The sequence below is a fragment of the Dendropsophus ebraccatus genome, chromosome 8 (genome assembly GCF_027789765.1).
Source record: "Dendropsophus ebraccatus isolate aDenEbr1 chromosome 8, aDenEbr1.pat, whole genome shotgun sequence".
Classification (NCBI taxonomy): domain Eukaryota; kingdom Metazoa; phylum Chordata; class Amphibia; order Anura; family Hylidae; genus Dendropsophus; species Dendropsophus ebraccatus.
In genome coordinates this window covers 7,428,866-7,448,262 of record NC_091461.1, presented here as the reverse complement: position 1 = coordinate 7,448,262, position 19,397 = coordinate 7,428,866, and the positions used below count along the sequence as shown (strand labels likewise).

The 19,397-nt window shown below is 48.7% G+C and overlaps 1 protein-coding gene across 1 annotated transcript in view; it reads left to right on the top strand.

Moving 5' to 3' along the window:
• ATRNL1 (attractin like 1) overlaps positions 1-19,397 on the top strand; it is a 356,964-nt gene that overhangs the window by 194,793 nt on the left and 142,774 nt on the right. Inside the window, exons 21-24 of the mRNA XM_069979719.1 lie at positions 1,068-1,120; positions 3,977-4,071; positions 4,736-4,814; positions 12,936-13,093. Coding sequence (XP_069835820.1) covers positions 1,068-1,120; positions 3,977-4,071; positions 4,736-4,814; positions 12,936-13,093 — 385 coding nt within the window. The remainder of the gene's footprint in view (positions 1-1,067; positions 1,121-3,976; positions 4,072-4,735; positions 4,815-12,935; positions 13,094-19,397) is intronic.

Below are 19,397 nucleotides of genomic sequence, written 5' to 3'. Positions count from 1 at the left end.
AAGTCAGGAAGGGTTTGTCCTCATTCAGTGCCGGCAGATAGAGAGATTGACTATACCATGTAGCTAATAAAGCTCTAGAACCCCTGACTCTGCATTAGTTAATAGCAGTAGGGTTTCCTGGCAGAGCTCAGGCAGCGCTCCATATATTCAGTGTGCGGACAGTAATGGCGGCCCCCGTATCTAATCTCCCTGTGAGCAGCTGTCCACCCTGCGTAATTCCTGAACCTCCGCTGCGCTGAGCCGCTGTATTTCTCGCAGTGAGGGCTCAGCCGTATATTGGGGAGATGGATGCGGTGTCATATTTATGAGGCTCCTTTTATCTGAACGTTGCAGGAATTGTGCCCGGCGTCTATTCCCGAGCCGCCTCCCTGACCGCGCCAATGTCCTGTCATCCTCCACCGCCATTGTGAAAAGTCAATTATAAAGAGCTTAAATTATCAAAACTCCTCTGCGGAAACATCATCATATCACCGCCATACTTCACGAGGGCTAGCTGCTGGAGCCTCACAGATAATGGAGTAGATGTAACCGGCAGTCCTATGTAACACCACGGATAACACAGTGATATCTCTTGAGTACAGATAATGTAGTAGATGTCACCTGCAGTCCTATGTAACAGCACAGATAACACAGTGATATCTCTTGAGTACAGATAATGTAGTAGATGTCACCTGCAGTCCTATGTAAGAGCACAGATAACACAGTGATATCTCTGAGTACAGATAATGTAGTAGATGTCACCTGCAGTCCTATGTAAGAGCACAGATAACACAGTGATATCTCTGAGTACAGATAATGTAGTAGATGTCACCTGCAGTCCTATGTAACAGCACAGATAACAGTGATATCTCTGAGTACAGTTCTGGATTATGGGGACAGATCAGTCACATAATTGTGCTGGCTGATAACAGAGAACAATAGCATCTACTCAGACACATTGCACAGACTCCCGTGTAATCATGTGACCTATACAAAGTGTATATAACGTATTCCGACCCCCGGAGCTGAAATCTGAGATCTTCTGCTTCCTGCAATCTTCTAATTTGTCTTTTTGTATAATTTCACAGATGCGATTCTGAGAACCGATACTTGGGGAACCCGCTGCGTGGAACCTGCTACTGTAAGTGTCTGTGTGTGGTGGTCTGTGCTCTGTGTGTGGTGGTCTGTGCTCTGTGTGTGGTGGTCTGTGCTCTGTGTGTGGTGGTCTGTGCTCTGTGTGTGGTGGTCTGTGCTCTGTGTGTGGTGGTCTGTGCTCTGTGTGTGGTGGTCTGTGCTTTGTGTGTGGCCGTCTGTGCTCTGCGTGTGGTGGACTGTGCTCTATGTGGTGGTGTGCTAGATCATAGAGAGAACTGTGTGGTCATACAGTTACAGCCGCACAGTCCTCTCTATCCCCTCCCTGCACTGTGTGGTCATACAGTTACACCTGCACAGTCCTCTCTGTCCCCTCCCTGCACCCATCTCTATGATGATATAGTCTTCAGTTGGTAAGACTCCTGGATCTGTGACTGTGTAGCCGCCTCTTGGTTTGCGGAGATCTGGTCCTGTGCAGCTTCCTCTTGGTGTTGCTTGCTGGTTGCAGTCACTAGGGGGCAGTCTTCTCCTTCCTGTGCTGCAGCTTCTGCCCAGAGAACTTCGAAGTTGTGAAGATCAGAACTTTTCTTCTTCAGTCATTTAGCTGGAACAAGCGCATGAAATCCTATTGCCAAAAGCAAAGCAATATAGTGAATCTCTGCACCATATAATAATCCTCCGCAGCCTCGGGAGACGCTCCGCCGCCGCCTCCTGCCGCCCTCCTGGACTCCTCCGCACTCCTATCCGCAGCAGTGTCCAGAGCCTGGGTTACTGTGCAGACGGGGAGGAGGATGGGACAAGGAGAAGGAACCTCCTGTGCCAGAGGAGTCCCAGCAATGTACTCCATACATAGAAGAGAGCACATCCAGAGCTGTAATCACAATGCTGCACAGTCAGATACATCCTAATGGGTCAATTCTCATAATGCACTGGTGTAAGAGAGCTGGGAATCAGCAGAATAGGGATTGGATTGCTGCATGAGCTGTATGTAGAGTATAAGACATGATGTAACAGCAGAATAGTGAGTGCAGCTCTGGAGGTGACTGGGGTATAAGACATGATGTAACAGCAGAATAGTGAGTGCAGCTCTGGAGGTAAATGGGGTATAAGACATGATGTAACAGCAGAATAATGAGTGCAGCTCTTGAGGTGACTGGTGTATAAGACATGATGTAACAGCAGAATAGTGAGTGCAGCTCTGGAGCATAAGACACGATGTAACAACAGAATAGTAAGTGCAGCTCTGGAGGTGATTCTTAGGCCAGCTTAGTTGTCCTATAATGTAGAGGTGAGGACAGTACAGGGCGTCTCTCCTCTGCTGGTTCAGTGTCTTGTGTCCTTATACGAGGAGACGGACGGGATATATCAGGTTAGCGGCAGCCGATGGAAGACAAACCAGATGTGCGGGCGGCGGATTATCCAACCTGACACAGTAATAAGCGACAGGCAGCGAAGCTCATCCGCCACCTCCATGCTGCCATGTGAGGACAGTGACTGATCACCGAATAAGTCGCCTCTCTGATCAGAAGGAAAGAAGCTTTAATGGAGACAAGAAACTGACTGTGAATATAGAGTGCAGGACCGAGCATCACAGGACACGGCTTATATCAGTCCTGGAGCGTTCTAAGAGGAGCGGCTGATATCAGTCACATAGGATGTAATAGGAGGTTATATCAGTACTGGAGCGTTATAAGAGGAGCGGCTGATATCAGTCACATAGGATGTAATGTCTGGAGGTTATATCAGTACTGGAGTGTTATAAGAGGAGCGGCTGATATCAGTCACATATGATGTAATAGGAGGTTATATCAGTGCTGGAGCGTTATAAGAGGAGCGGCTGATATCAGTCACATATGATGTAATAGGAGGTTATATTAGTACTGGAGCGTTATAAGAGGAGCGGCTGATATCAGTCACATATGATGTAATGTCTGGAGGTTATATCAGTGCTGGAGCGTTATAAGAGGAGCGGCTGATATCAGTCACATATGATGTAATAGGAGGTTATATCAGTGCTGGAGCGTTATAAGAGGAGCGGCTGATATCAGTCACATATGATGTAATAGGAGGTTATATCAGTACTGGAGCGTTATAAGGGGAGCGGCTGATATCAGTCACATATGATGTAATAGGAGGTTATATCAGTACTGGAGCGTTATAAGAGGAGCGGCTGATATCAGTCATATATGATGTAATGTCTGGAGGTTATATCAGTACTGGAGCGTTATAAGAGGAGCGGCTGATATCAGTCACATATGATGTAATAGGAGGTTATATCAGCGCTGGAGCGTTATAAGAGGAGCGGCTGATATCAGTCACATATGATGTAATAGGAGGTTATATCAGTACTGGAGCGTTATAAGAGGAGCGGCTGATATCAGTCACATATGATGTAATGTCTGGAGGTTATATCAGTGCTGGAGCGTTATAAGAGGAGCGGCTGATATCAGTCACATATGATGTAATAGGAGGTTATATCAGTGCTGGAGCGTTATAAGAGGAGCGGCTGATATCAGTCACATATGATGTAATAGGAGGTTATATCAGTACTGGAGCGTTATAAGGGGAGCGGCTGATATCAGTCACATATGATGTAATAGGAGGTTATATCAGTACTGGAGCGTTATAAGAGGAGCGGCTGATATCAGTCATATATGATGTAATGTCTGGAGGTTATATCAGTACTGGAGCGTTATAAGAGGAGCGGCTGATATCAGTCACATAGGATGTAATAGGAGGTTATATCAGTGCTGGAGCTGTAATAGCTGATATCAGGGAGGTAGCAGAATGAGAATCACATGGTGGATGAAGGATGTTTTCCCAGCAGCACAGAGTATTTCAGGGATGTATAATAACTTTGCTGCAGTGACTCGTGTGTCATGGACGTCTTGTCTTTTCTCCGCAGACAGCCTCCTTATCGACTATCAGTTCACTTTCAGCCTCATCCAGGAGGACGATCGTCACCACACGGCCATCAACTTCATCGCCAACCCCGAGCAGGTGAGCCGCCTCCATGTTCACAGCCTGTCATCTCCCCTAGATGTCAGCCCCCCTCCCCATCTGCACCCCTCACCGTCATCAGCCATCAGACGTCCGCACTGCAGATGGTCTCACCAGTGATGAGTGTCACCCGGGGATGACAGCAGAGTCTGCACAGGACGCCATCATCTGACACATTAACCCTCAGTGACCACAGGGCTGTATTATGGAGGGTTACTGCTCGGCCTGTGTCAGTATTAACTGTAACCCTATCATTCTGTTCATGAACCAGGAGGTGCAGGATGAGCAGAGCTACAAATCCTATACATGTAGGATCTATAGCACCGTCATGCAACATTACATGCAGAACGTATAGTGTCCCAACATACCGTATATGATTGGTTTTCCTAGTTAGATCCAGAGTCACATTTACAATTCTCTAGATTATGCTTTGAAATTAAGCAGAATTGGGATTTCAGCTCTGGTTGAAACACAATTATACATTAGAAGATGTGGAGCTGGATTTATAAAGGTACTCTGCATAAACTCTTTTGATCACAATACATTGCTTATTATATGTATCCTGCATTATACTCCAGAGCTGCAATCATAATTCTGCAAATATATATGTACGTATACTGCGTCTAATTGGTGGAATCTTTTTTTCTTTTGACTTTTCTTTTAGTCAAATAAAAATCTTGACATTTCTATCAATGCGTCCAACAACTTCAACCTCAACATCACCTGGTCAATCGGATCAACAGGTAATAACCAGGAGTGGAGAGTCCATCATCCCACTGTGAGGGTTATGCTGTAATACGGAGAGTCCAATATCCCACTGTGAGGGTTATGCTGTAATACGGAGAGTCTGTTATCCCACTGTGAGGGTTATGCTGTAATACGGAGAGTCTGTTATCCCACTGTGAGGGTTATGCTGTAATACGGAGAGTCCGTTAACCCACTGTGAGGGTTATGCTGTAATACGGAGAGTCCGTCATCTCGCTGTGAGGGTGACACTGTGACGTGGGGATGAGAGGGAGCGCAGGGTGTATCATGGGACAGTGATGGATTTCTTTTATTTGCATTCTGAAACCTTGCGGCCATGTTATGGGAACCTGTGTGTTGTCCAGTTGTTGGTCGAGAATCTCAAGTGATTTTTCACTTTCTTCTTATCTCTCTACCTTCTTTCCTCCCTGCTCCTCTCCCTTACCCCGCTCTCTCTCCCTCCCTCCCTCCTTTCCCCCCTGCTCCTCTCCATTACCCCACTCTCTCTCCCTCCCTCCCTCCTTTCCCCCCTGCTCCTCTCCATTACCCCACTCTCTCTCTCTCTCTCCTTTCCTCCCCGCTCCTCTCCCTTACCCCGCTCTCTCCCTCCTTTCCTCCCTGTTCCTCTCCCTTACCCCGCTCTCTCTCCTTCCTTTCCTCCCCGCTCCTCTCCCTTACCCCGCTCTCTCTCTCTCCTTTCCTTCCTGCTCTCCCTTACCCCGCTCTCTCTCCTTCCTTTCCTCCTCGCTCCTCTCCCTTACCCGCTCTCTTTCCCTCCTTACCTCCCTGCTCCTCTCTCTTACCCCACTCTCTCTCTCTCCTTCCTTTCTTTCTCGCTCCTCTCCCTTACCCGCTCTATTTCCCTCCTTACCTCCCTGCTCCTCTTCCTTACCCCGCTCTCTCTCCTTCCTTTCCTCCTCGCTCCTCTCCCTTACCCCGCTCTCTCCCTCCTTTCCTCCTCGCTCCTCTCCCTCACCCCGCTCTCTCACCCTCCTTTCCTCCCTGTTCCTCTCCCTTACCCCGCTCTCTTCCTCCTTTCCTCCTCGCTCCTCTCCCTCACCCCGCTCTCTCACCCTCCTTTCCTCCCTGTTCCTCTCCCTTACCCCGCTCTCTCTCCCTCCTTTCCTCCCTGCTCCTCTCCATTACCCCGCTCTCTCTCTCTCTCCTTTCCTCCCCGCTCCTCTCCCTTACCCCGCTCTCTCTCTCTCCTTTCCTTCCTGCTTCTCTCCCTTACTCCGCTCTTTCCCTTTTTTCCTCCCCGCTCCTCTCCCTTACCCCGCTCTCTCTCCTTCCTTTCCTCCTTGCTCCTCTCCCTTACCCCGCTCTCTCTCCCTTCTTTCCTCCTTGCTCCTCTCCCTTACCCCGCTCTCTCTCCCTCCTTTCCTCCCCACTCGTCTCCCTTACCCCGCTCTCTCTCCTTCCTTTCCTCCTTGCTCCTCTCCCTTACCCCGCTCTTTCCCTCCTTTCCTCCTTGCTCCTCTCCCTTACCCCGCTCTCTCTCCCTCCTTTCCTCCCCACTCGTCTCCCTTACCCCGCTCTCTCTCCTTCCTTTCCTCCTTGCTCCTCTCCCTTACCCCGCTCTTTCCCTCCTTTCCTCCTTGCTCCTCTCCCTTACCCCGCTCTCTCTCCCTCCTTTCCTCCTCACTCCTCTCCCTTACCCCGCTCTCTCTCTAACCGTTTCCTGTACCTCCCCTCTCCCTCCACCATTTTCCTTCCCGCTTCCCTCTCCTTTCTCTCTTCTGTATTCCCTTCTCCCCATGTTTCTCTCTTCTCGGTCTGTAGCTGCCTATATATAAGGTGGCTTCTTTGTGGATGACTGTAAACTTTAGATTGGTCACATAACCCCAGAGACATCATCCATTATATACAGGACCACAAAACAATGTCACTATTATAGGAAGAGCCTAGAATCTGAAGACTCTGACTCTTTCCTTTTCCCCTCTTTTCTCCCTCCTCTCCTCACTTCTCTCTGTCTTCTTTCTTCCTCCTCTCTCCCTAACCTCCTTCTCTCCCTCTCTCTTCCTCCTTTCTACCTTCTCGCTTTTCTTCTTCTCTCTCTCTTTGTCTTTTCCTTCTCATCTGTCTTCTCTCTCCCTCCTTTCTCTCTCCTCTCCATTTCTCCCCATCTCCTTTCTCCTCTTCTATCCCACTTCCTCCTTTTCTCTCCCTCCCTCTTCTGCCTTCTCTCCCCCTTCCTTCCTCCACTTGTCTCCCCCTTCTTTCTCCATCATCTCTCCTTCTTCCTTCCTCCTTTTCTCTCCTCCTCCTTCCTCCTCTTCTCTCCTCCTCCTTCCTCCTCTTCTTTCTCCCCTCCTCTTCTTCCTCCTGTTCTGTTCTCTCTCCATTGCCCTCTTCTCTTACTCCACTTCTCCTCCTCCTCTCCTGCTTCCCTCCCCTCTTCCCTCCCCTTTCGCCCTTCCTTCCTCTTCTCTCGCTCTTTTCCTCCTCTTCTTCCTCTTCTCCATCCTCTCTTATCCCCCTTCTCTCCTCTCTCCCCCTTCCTTTCTCCTCTTCTCTCCCCCTCCATTCTCCCTCCTCTCCTTTCTTCTCTCCTCCTACTTTATACCCCTTCTTTGTTCTTTCCCCTCCATTCTTACTTCTCTCTTCTCTTTTCCCCCTTCCTTCTTCCTCTTCTCTCTCCCATTTCTCTTCTCGACATTCTTTCTCCCTCTTCTCCACACTCCCTACCCCGCCTTCCTCCCTCCTCTCCCCCCCCTTCCTTCTTCTCTCCTTCTTCCCTCCTTCATCCTCTTCTCTCTCCCTCCTCTCTTCTTTCCACCTCCTTTCTCCCTCCTCCCTCCCCAAACCTTCCTTCCTCCGTTCATCTCACCCTCCTTTCTCGCTCCTCTTCTCTCTCACCATCCTTTCCCCCTCCTCTCTCCCCCTACCTTCCTTCCTTCCTCCTTTTCTCTCCCCCTCCTTTCTCCCTCCTCTCTTCCTCTACTTTCCTTCCTTCCTCCTTTTCTCTCCCCCTCCTTTCCCCCTTCTCTCTCCCCCTACCTTCCTTTTTCCCTCCTCTCTCCCCCTTCCTTCCTCCTTTTCTCTCCCCCTCCTTTCTCCCTCCTCTCTTCCCCTACTTTCCTTCCTTCCTTCCTCCTTTTCTCTCCCCCTCCTTTCTCTCTCCTCTCTCCCCCTACTTTTCTTCCTTCCTCCTTTTCTCCTCCCTCTCTCCTTTCTCCCTCCTCTCTCCCCCTACTTTCCTTCCTCCTTTTCTCTCCCCCTCCTTTCTCTCTCCTCTCTCCCCCTACTTTCCTTCCTCCTTTTCTCTCCCCCTCCTTTTTCCCTCCTCTCTCCCCCTACTTTCCTTCCTCCTTTTCTCTCCCCCTCCTTTCTCCCTCCTCTCTCAGCCTACCTTCCTTTCTCCCTTCTCTCTCCCCCTCCTTTCTCCCTCCTCTTTCCCCCTACTTTCCTTCCTCCTTTTCTCTCCCCCTCCTTTCTCCCTCCTCTCAGCCTACCTTCCTTTCCCCCTCCTCTCTCCCCCTACCTTCCTTTCTCCCTCCTCTTTTCCCCTACCTACCTTCCTTCCTCCTTTTCCCCCCCCCCCCCTCCTTCCTCCTCTCCCCTCTTCCTTTTCGCCCCTCTCCTGCGCCGGTCACTAGCCTCGCTCCGCGGTTCCCGTCCTGTCTTTATTAATGACTTCCCGTCTTCCTCCGCTCATGCGCTGTGCACAAAGCTTCATTAACATGTTATGTTTCCTCCACATTCAATTAATAGGACGTTGGCGGCCGTGAACGGTTTTGTCGTATTGAAATACAAAAAATAAAATGTTGGTATTATGAAACGCTGCGATTTTAATTAAGATAAAAGCTTCCTGCGACCGGAGAGACAAAGATCCCGCATCCCGGCTTAATTATTAACCTTAACATTGATAGGAGACAATAGGCGGCGGTGGCGGCTGCTGCCACAGATAAAGGGGCGGTTTTATCTGCGCTCGCTCTGGGGTGCCGGCCCCGCTTCCCTCCTCTCTGGGGATCAAGGCTCTTTATCTGGAAAGTTTTTCCTTTCGGCATCGGTGACTTTAGAAAGAGACATCGGTGGAGGACACGGAGCCGGTGGGAAATTACGTGACTGAGAAGTCGGAGGATCTGTGACGCTGCTTCTAGCGCTTCCATTGTGTCCCGTCCTACAGGCGCTGGCGACCGCCACAATTATATTTGCATAAATTAATGAACTTGGAGAAAAGTTGAATTTTCAAAGATAAAGCAGCTTCTCATAGGGGAACTGATGGAATCGGAGAAGGAGAGGACTGAGGGAGCGAGGCACTGAAGTTATAATGAGATGAATGCTGCAAGCGACATCAGGGGGCCCGGAGGTGGGATGTCAGACCCTACAAATAACAAGGTCGTGTAGAGGTCACCCCCTTCTCATATGCCGCAGAAATCAGGATATGACCGGACCACGTGTGTATATATATGATACGGTTATTAACTCCGAATAATCGATACATCTAGATCAAAAGCGAAATTAAAGAGATCCCTTGTAATGTAAGTTAAATGGAGCTTAAAGGGTTTGTTCACATTTGCAGCATTTCTTTATTTCTGCAATGCAACTTTGCAGATGGTCTCAGTAAAACATGGTTTTCTTTGCTTGGTGTGCACAGCTCACATGCCAAACTATGTGTCTCCATGGTAACAGACTACAAAGTAGACCGGTGTAGTCTGATCCTGTAGTCATCTGTCCTTGAATTTTATTTTACTGAATTGGGAATTGGGAGTTTACAATCCACAGGGCTTGTTGTCTCTTACATTGGATACACATAGGTCTGCATGGAAGCTGGAAACACAAAACAATCAAGTCTAGCCCCAAGGTTCCCATGTAAAGACATAAATCAGCATAAAAAAGTTCTGCAACTTTCTAAAAAGATGTTCTCTGCTTCCTTCCTTCTCTAGATCCACCAGGATCTAGTCCTGCCCATAGAGTTAATTGTTTCCTACTAATGTATCCAGTGTAGACAATGCTCTGTGAGCTGTACAGCCTGGACCCCAGACTGATACATTGTACATAGCTAGTCCTGCTCTCAGCTGTATCCAGTGTAGACAATGCTCTGTGAGCTCCAGACTGATACATTGTACATAGCTAGTCCTGCTCTCAGCTGTATCCAGTGTAGACAATGCTCTGTGAGCTCCAGACTGATACATTGTACATAGTTAGTCCTGCTCTCAGCTGTATCCAGTGTAGACAATGCTCTGTGAGCTCCAGACTGATACATTGTACATAGCTAGTCCTGCTCTCAGCTGTATCCAGTGTAGACAATGCTCTGTGAGCTCCAGACTGATACATTGTACATAGCTAGTCCTGCTCTCAGCTGTATCCAGTGTAGACAATGCTCTGTGAGCTCCAGACTGATACATTGTACATAGTTAGTCCTGCTCTCAGCTGTATCCAGTGTAGACAATGCTCTGTGAGCTCCAGACTGATACATTGTACATAGGTAGTCCTGCTCTCAGCTGTATCCAGCATAGACAATGCTCTGTGAGTTCCAGACTGATACATTGTACATAGCTAGTCCTGCTCTCAGCTGTATCCAGTGTAGACAATGCTCTGTGAGCTCCATTGTACTTAGCTAGCAGCAAGCAGAGATCTTAGAAGGGAGAGTTGTGGTAACACAAAGTCTGTTATAGAAGTTTCCCTTCTTTATTGTGTGGAGCAGATGGCGCTCCGGGAGGGAACGTACGGCCGAGTCTTAAGGGATAAATTTCCGTATAATCGCAGCGTTTCGCCCCCTCTCCTGCGCGGATCCCACTGAAATTTACACACTGTGTCAATAAAAATTCATGGATTGATAAAGCCGGGCGGAGTGAAGGAGCGTACGCGGGAAGACGGCGAGGTCCATACATAAAAATACAGCGTGACATTTACGATCGACATTTAACAGGCCGGCGCTCGTGTTTGATCAGCGCTAGATGGGAATTAAGGTGGAATGAACACGATAGGAGACTCCGGCCCATGTTAAGGTGGAATGTCAGGAATTATAGGCCTATCTCCCCGAGACGATACAGGGCAGGTCTAACTGAGAGTTATGGGGACTTAGATGGAACAGTCTCATCATATTAGAGGGCCACGCCATCACTTTCCATACTCTAGCTACCTCCAGAGCTGCAATCATACTTTTTATACTTCAGTCACATCCAAAGCTGCAATTCTGTTATCTTCCTGGGGAAATGGCCTCTGATTGGTTCACTGACTTAAAAGGGGTACTCCTTGACATCAACTGGTACAGAAAGTTGTACAGATTTGTAATTTGCTTCTATTTAAAAATATGCATTATTCCAGTACTTATCAGCTGCTGTATGTCCTGCAGGAAGTGGTGTATTCTCTCCAGTCTGACACAGTCCTCTCTGCTGCCACCTCTGTCCATGTCAGGAACTGCCCAGAGCAGCAGCAAATCCCCATAGAAAACCTCTCCGGCTCTGGACAGTTCCTGACATGGACAGAGGTGGCAGCAGAGAGCACTGTGTCAGACTGGAGAGAATACACCACTTCCTACAAGACATACAGCAGCTGATAAGTACTGGAAGACTAGAGATTTTACAGGAAGACTGGAGATTTTGCAATGTATCAGATACCTAGGTCAGTATGAGTTTTTAGTATCAGCTGGATGCACCTGTAGAAAACCTTCAGCTGTGAGAAGTAGGAGACCATTTCTGCCTCTGACTATACACTGACAGCAAGCAGAGATCTTGGAAATAGTTAGAAGCTGAAAGAGAAGTCAGTGAGAAAGTTTTAGAAGTTCTCATTATTCGGGGCCGAGGCGTCGTGTGACGGGGTGACTCATTTATGTAAATGACAATAATAAAGCCGAGCGTTCCTCGCTGATCCCCAATAACAGATCTGACACAGATTGCTGTAATTACGGCTGTATTTACATGCTGCTGTTCTCCTGACCCCGTGTGATTGCTGTCTGGTGTTCCCCGGCCGTCATTTGGGGTGGCAGGACGCTGTTGATTACAGAATGGCGCCGCCCACCACGACCCTTAGCGAGAAATACAAAGTGTTCATCATCCATCTGCATAGAATTAGTAAGGAGCAGAATCGACAATGATCTTACTTTACACCGTGCTGCAAATAACTATTTATTAGCTACTGCCTATTGACTAGATAGTCAATATTGTGTGCACAGATTGATTGTAAGCTCATGGGGCGAGACATGTTAGGCAGGCTGATATATAGAGTGGCAGCAGAAGTGACTTGGCACAGTAGTAAATATGCACCCGCTTTATCACTCTCATCCACCAGTACACAAGTTATAATATAGCAGCTGTACCTGTAGGTTCTGTAGGGGTGGGGCAAACCAATGATGTCTATATAGACCTATAGTACTCGATTGTATGGTCTTGGGGTCAGCGTTGGAGGAGCCTGGTTATTGTAAGGTGTCCTCTGTGTTTAGACAAAAGTGAGTTCCCAACCTCTGTAGGTTCTGCAGGGGTGGGGTAACACATTCTCTACCTATATTGGCTTTCATATGGTTGTTATTATGTATCCATTCTGTTTTTATTTGGCCCACATCATGTGATCTGTAAAATTCTATGTTGTGCAGGGGTGGGGCTAACATGTTTTGTCCATGTAGACCTATGGTATTCAATTGCATGCTCTTGGGGTCAGTTGTGGAGGAGCGTGGTTGCCATAAAGTCCTGTGCGGCCACATTAGTCACAAGTTATACTGTGACCTGTCAGTTCTGCAGGGGTGGGGCTAACACAGTCTCTGTATATACATCTGTTGTATTTGATCGCTCTCTTTTAGCACATGTGTGGTTCTTATAATGTTTCCTGTGGGTTTTCTTTGTTCTTTGACCTTAGACTCAGGTAAGAACCATCCATCCAAGGTGTAGGTTCCACAGGGGCGGAGCTAACGCATGACATCTATATATAGTAATTGATTGTAGTACTAGTAGGGTAGTGTTTTAATGTGGTTGGAGCTCGGTTGTTATAACATTTCCCCGTGTGTTTTCTTTGTTCTTTGACTTTATCCGTGTGTAAGGTGTAGGTTCCTCAGGGGCGGAGCTAACACATGACATCTATATTCAGTATTTGATTGTATTACTTTAGGGTTAATGATGGAGTAGTTTTATAATGCGGTTAGAGCACATTTGTTATAATGTAACCTGTGTGTTTTCTTGCAGCCGGCACCATCTCAGGAGAAGAAGTCCCGCTGGTGGCAAAGTCTCACATCAAGGAATATCGGGACAGTTTCTCCTGCGAGAAGTTTAACTTCCGGACTAACCCGAACATCACCTTCTATGTCTACGTCAGCAACTTCTCATGGCCAATCAAGATCCAGGTCAGTCCCTGCGCCCCTCCCCCGATGGGCCCATTACCCAACCATGTGACAGGCGGAAGTCCCTTTATCTGCAGTTCTGCCCGCATGCTGTCAGTGAATAGAGAGTGATGTCCTGTTTAGAGAGGTGAGAGTCTGTTACAGTGTATCAGTGGAGAGAATCAGAAGCCGGACCTGATACTTTGTTACAATGTATCAGTGCAGATAAAGTCTATGGGGCACGTGTATAGGGGGCAGATTCCGTGGTGTACGTCCTGGGTCCCCGCTCAGGGGCCATCACTGGTGGCCTGTCCTGCTCCTCTCCTCTCGCGGTTTACTCCTCGACGTTCGCAGAGTTGGTTTTGCTTTCTTTATGGGCTCTTAGCTGGGCGTCCTCTGAGGCGGGCATCAATCAGCCGGCATGGGATGGATCAGCGCCAGCACTAACCCAGCGTGTTTCAGTCTCCTCGGTGACTTGTTCTTCAGCGTGCCAGCACCATCTGAGCTCTGGAGACCTGAGCGGATTCCTGGCTCCCGTCCTCCCCGACGCTTTTCGCTTCGCTGATTTTATTCTCCTTCTCGCTTTAGTTTCTTGACATTAAAAAAAACAAAATCCTCCCCATCCTGGCGGCCCGGGGTACAGCACCTCACCAGTGATCTGGATCAGCAGCCGTTATCCTGCCAGTCCTGAGTCCGCAAACACAGCTCCTCATCCAGCTTTTCCAGGCTCCTGCATTACAATGTACAAGGGGGACAAAGCTTCATTGAGTAACAATTATAATAGCCGTCATACAGACAGTACGTAGTCTATAAGGCCTCTGGTATCTCTGTCACCCAGCTCTCTGAGATTCCTGAACGACAGCTATGTCTAGTGACCCATCTGTATGCCCTCTTGGCTAATCTGGGCCTTATATGTCTGATAAAGCTGGGTACAAAACCTAGTAAGGCTTTAATTAAAGGGGTACTCCGGATAAATCCTTTTTGGCACCAGAAAGTTATATAAATTTATAATTTACTTCTATATAAAAATCCCCAGTCTTCCAGTACTTATCAGCTGCAGGAAGTGGTGTATTCTCTCCAGTCTGACACAGTGCTCTCTGCTGCCACCTCTGTCCATGTCAGGAACTGTCCAGAGCAGGAGAGGTTTTCTATGGGGATTTGCTGCTGCTCTGGACAGTTCCTGACATGCACAGAGGTGGCAGCAGAGAGCACTGTGTCAAACTCGAGAGAATACACCACTTCCTGCAGGACATACAGCAGCTGATAAGTACTGGAAGACTGGAGATTTTTAAATAGAAGTAAATTATACATCTATGTAACTTTCTGAAGCCAGTTGATCTGAAAGATATTTTTTTTCCTGGAGTACCCCTTTAAGGTCATATTTGATGTCACTCAGCTTTCCCAGATTCCTGAACTGCAGATATACCAAGTGATTTATCTTATGTCCCTTAGGCTGATTTGGCTGTCCAGGCATGATGGGAGTTTTGCAACAGCTGGAGGGCCAAGGTTCCCTACCCCTGGTCTGGAGAGATGATAGCCCTCAGGGTCTTTCACGGCGTCCATATTATTTTATATCATTCAGCTCTCCCAGGTTCCTGAATGACAGCTATGCCTAGTGATGTCTCTCTGTTCCTATATGTTGCCTTGTTGACAGCTCTTTTGGGACGGCCATATTTGATGTCACTTGGCTTTCCCATGTTCCTGAATGGCAGCTATACCTAATGATGCCTCTCTGTTCCCCTAAGCTGGTCTGTGGGTGATGACCTTTCTAGGCGCTGTCATGGCGGACATATTAGATGCCACCCACATGGGACAGGGGGGACAGAATCAGTCAGGTGGGTTTTGGTGATTTGCATAACAGGGTCACATGATCGCGGTCGCCCTTTGTATCATCACTCGCGTCCGTTTTTCCAGTATTTGTAGAATTTCACGCTCCTGTAATAGTCAGATTTTCTCTGGTCCTTGGATTGCGGCCATCTACCCTGGCACCGCTCCTGCTGCCCCCCCTCCCCCGTCACCTTCGCCATAAATACTGGTTATAATGTGCCACCCGAGCCCATAAAACCCAGAGTGTTCCCGGAATCAGAGCCACAACGTCCTCTCTGCCTGGACGCCACGATTCACGGCCGCACATCAATATTCACCATATGTAAAACCGGCGGCGGATTGCTTCCACGTCTCAATTATCCGTCAGTGAGAGACGGCCGCCATCGCTCTGCCTTTATGCTCCGCTGTAAATTAATGCTCCCCGCTCACATCACCCGCAGACTCCCGCTCATCCAGGGGAATTTTTTGTTTTTTAATTCCATCCGAGGCCGCGGATAATAAATGACTCCATGAAAAAAAAATCACAAAATTCTCAGAAAAAAAAAAACATCTAATCAGAGCGGAGAACGAGAGCGACGGATTTATGTGGGGAGAGAGCGGCGGAGTCATCAATACAGAATATATGGACCCACAGATATCAGGATATATGGTGTAGCAATATATAGGGGATCCTAGGGGGTGACAGTAATCTATAGGTTGTAGTGGTCTATAGAGGATCCCAGGGGGTAGCAGTGATCTATAGGTTGTAGTGATCTATAGGGGATCCTAGGGGGTGGCAGTGATCTATAGGTTGTAGTGATCTATAGAGGATCCTAGGTGGTGGCAGTGATCTATAGCCTGTAGTGATCTATAGGGGATCCTAGGGGGTGGCAGTGATCTATAGAGGATCACAGGAGGAAGCCGTGATCTATAGGGGATCCTAAGGGGTTGTAGTGATCTATAGGGGATCCTAGGGGGTGGCAGTGATCTTAGCTTGTAGTGATCTATACAGCATCCCAGGGGGTAGCAGTGATCTATAGGTTGTAGTGATTTATAAGGCTCCTGGGGAATATAGTGATCTATAAGGGATCCTAGGGGTGTGGCAGTGATCTATAGGGGATCCCATGAGGTAGCCGTGATCTACAGGGGATCCTAGGGGGTGGAAGTGATCTATAGGGGATCCTAGGGGGTCGAAGTGATCTATAGGGGATCATAGGAGGTGGCAGTGCTCTATAGGGGATCCTAGGGGTGGCAGTGATCTATAGGGGATCCTAGGGGTGGCAGTGATCTATAGGGCAACCTAAGGAATGGCAGTGATCTATAGGGGAATCTAGGGGGTGGCAGAGATCTACAGTGGATCCTAGGGGGTGACAGTGATCAACAGGGGATGTGGGGGGGGAGCAGTGATCTATAGGGGATCCCAGGGGGTGGCAGTGATCTATAGGTCCCAGTGGGGTAGCAGTGATCTATAGGTGTTCTCAGGGGGAGGGGGGGGAATCTGTGATCTATAGGTCAAAGTGGGGGTGGCAGTGATCTATAGGGGATCAGGGGGGGGGGGGTTAGCAGTGATCTATAAGGGATCAGGGGGGGGGGTTAGCAGTGATCTATAGGGGATCCAAGGGGGGGTAGCAGTGATCTATAGGGGATCCAAGGGGGGTAGCAGTGATCTGTGGTGAAGCCTATGGGGTGGGCAGTGATATTGTGTGGGTCCTGTTGGAGTGGCAACAATCTATGGGTGATTTTGGGAGGAGGATAGTGGCCTATGGGTTGTAGTAATTTATGGGGGTCCTGGGGGGTGGATGTGATCTGTGCAATGATCTAAGGGGGTCTTGAGGATGGGCTGGGGAATAATCTATGGGTGATCTGGTGGGGATCTCTAAGGGGTCTTGCAGGGATTGCACTATCCATGCAGCAGTATGAGACCCCCACCCCCTCCACCCCAGGGGCTCATCCATCCTCTCGGTCATTGATAATTGAGTGACTATTTGTTCTGATCGCTCGGTCCGGCATTCATCAGCCTAAGAGCAGCAATAAATCCGCTGCCTCCGGTTTTTGCTGATGTCAGCGCTGGGCTGCAACGTCCCCTCCGGGAAGCTTCACTTGTCGGTCACCTTGGGACAGACGTCGATCACCGTCCTTAATGACTTCATCATCATCATCATCATCGTGGTGAATGATTGTCCCATTGTATCAGTAAGAAGGTGGATGGGGGAATGACTCCCCTGACCCCATCCATCAGCTCATCCATTGACCTTCCCTTATACTTCCTCTCAGGACCCCAGGAAAGCTGAGTGACAGCTCTTATGGGGACTTCCCGTCTACAATCTTTTCTTCTCTGTTATCATCCAAGTTGCGGAGGGCACAGGTTGCTGCCTCTTTAAGTCCTGTCCCAGTTCAGGGCCACGTCTATCATCTTGTCATCTGATCTTTTTGGTCCAGGACGTTCTCTGGATCATTTACATATGGCGGTCGTTTCCCGGCTGTGACTCTTATGTAGCCGCGTACGCAGCGTGGCGATAAATCAGCGTGGCCCGTCCGCAGACAGCGGCCCATCTCTGTAGCTTTCTTTATGAGCTGAATAATAGTGGTGTAAATCATGGCTGGATATCTCCTCTCTGCCCGCCGATCTAGGCCTGCGTCACCGTCACCGCGATTTATAGGCATCGCACGCAGCTCCGGAGATCGCCGCATGTAAAGGGGGCTCCTGGTTTTAGGCAGATAAAGTGAGGATCTTTTATTGTCCCTGCACTTCAGTGCTACAAAAACATGGCCACTTTTCCCCCGCTCTTGTCTCCAGATTGGGTGGGGTTTCAAACTCTGTTCCATTGAAGTAAATGAAGCTTGGGGTACATTCACACAAACCGGATCCGCAGCAGATTTCATCCAAATAACTGAACACAGCATCAAATCTGCACCATTAAATCTGCTGAGGATCCTGTACGTGTGAACGCACCCTTAATTGCAAAACACACCTGAACTGGAGACAAGAGAGTGGAGAAAAGTGGCCATGTTTTTGTAGCGCTGGATAAACCCTTTAACCTCAATATATACGAGGGATATGAGCTGGAGACTTGTGGCATCTAGTACATCTAGGCCACACCCCCTGCTGCTCACAGAGCATTGTCTACACTGCATACAGTTGTATCTGAGAGCAGGGCTATGTACAATGTATCAGTCTGGAGTCCAGGCTGTAGAGCTCACAGAGCATTGTCTACACTGGATACAGCTGAGAGCAGGACTAGCTATGTACAATGTATCAGTCTGGAGCTCACAGAGCATTGTCTAGACTGGATACAGCGAAGAGCAGGACTAGCTATGTACACTGTATCAGTCTGGAGTCCAGGCTATAGAGCTCACAGAGTATTGTCTACACTGGATACAGTTGGGAGCAGGACTAGCTATGTACAATGTATCAGCCTGGAGCTCACAGAGCATTGTCTACACTGCATACAGCTGAGAGCAGGACTAGCTATGTACAATGTATCAGTCTGGAGCTCACAGAGCATTGTCTACACTGGATACAGCTGAGAGCAGGACTAGCTATGTACAATGTATCAGTCTGGAGCTCACAGAGCATTGTCTACACTGGATACAGCTGGGAGCAGGACTAGCTATGTACAATGTATCAGTCTGGAGCTCACAGAGCATTGTCTACACTGGTTACAGCTGGGAGCAGGACTAGCTATGTACAATGTATCAGTCTGGAGCTCACAGAGCATTGTCTACACTGGTTACAGCTGAGAGCAGGACTAGCTATGTACAATGTATCAGTCTGGAGTCCAGGCTATAGAGCTCACAGAGCAGGTTTGGGGAACATTGCTGTCCACAATTGTGTGAACAGGGTCAGAGTGGGTTCCCGTTCACTGACACAGGATTGTGCTGACCGGATACACCTGTAACAAACCCTCAGCTGTGTGTTCTACATGCTTCCCATGATCCATACACATTGCACCCAGCGTCCCATCCTTTTGCCACATTGCCCCTCGTATCCTTTCGCACTGTTCTCATTCCCTGACAGCAAGCAGAGTTCTTGGAAAGTTCTAAAGAGTTGATCGGAGATTGTTACAAAGTTTTCTATAAGTTGCAGTAGTGAGATTGCATTTAAAGTGACGGCGCGCTCCATCATTCCCGTCACGATTGTTGAGAGTTTTTTTCTGTTTGTGAATGTCGTGTTCTCGGCCGCTCTGGCTGTGTGCTGCTCTCCGCAGGTCCTACAATCAGCCGCCACGTAGTGCTATAAAGCAGCGCTGTGTGTGCTGAGCAGAGTTGTGCGCTGGTAACGCGGCTATTGTCCCGGCGCTCAGCGGACGATCATTGTGCATTCCCTCCCTTCACGCTGATACAATGTATTCTCATGGAGGGCGACGCCGCTCTCAGGCCCAGCCGGTGGTCACTGATTGTCCGCTCAGTGAAGCGTCTTGTTACGTAGCGCGGTCGCCATCTTCACGGTCCGCCGCGTCTCCTCCTTATAATGGGCTCACACAGCCGGAGTCCGGACACGCTGCCTCTTAGACTACTAATG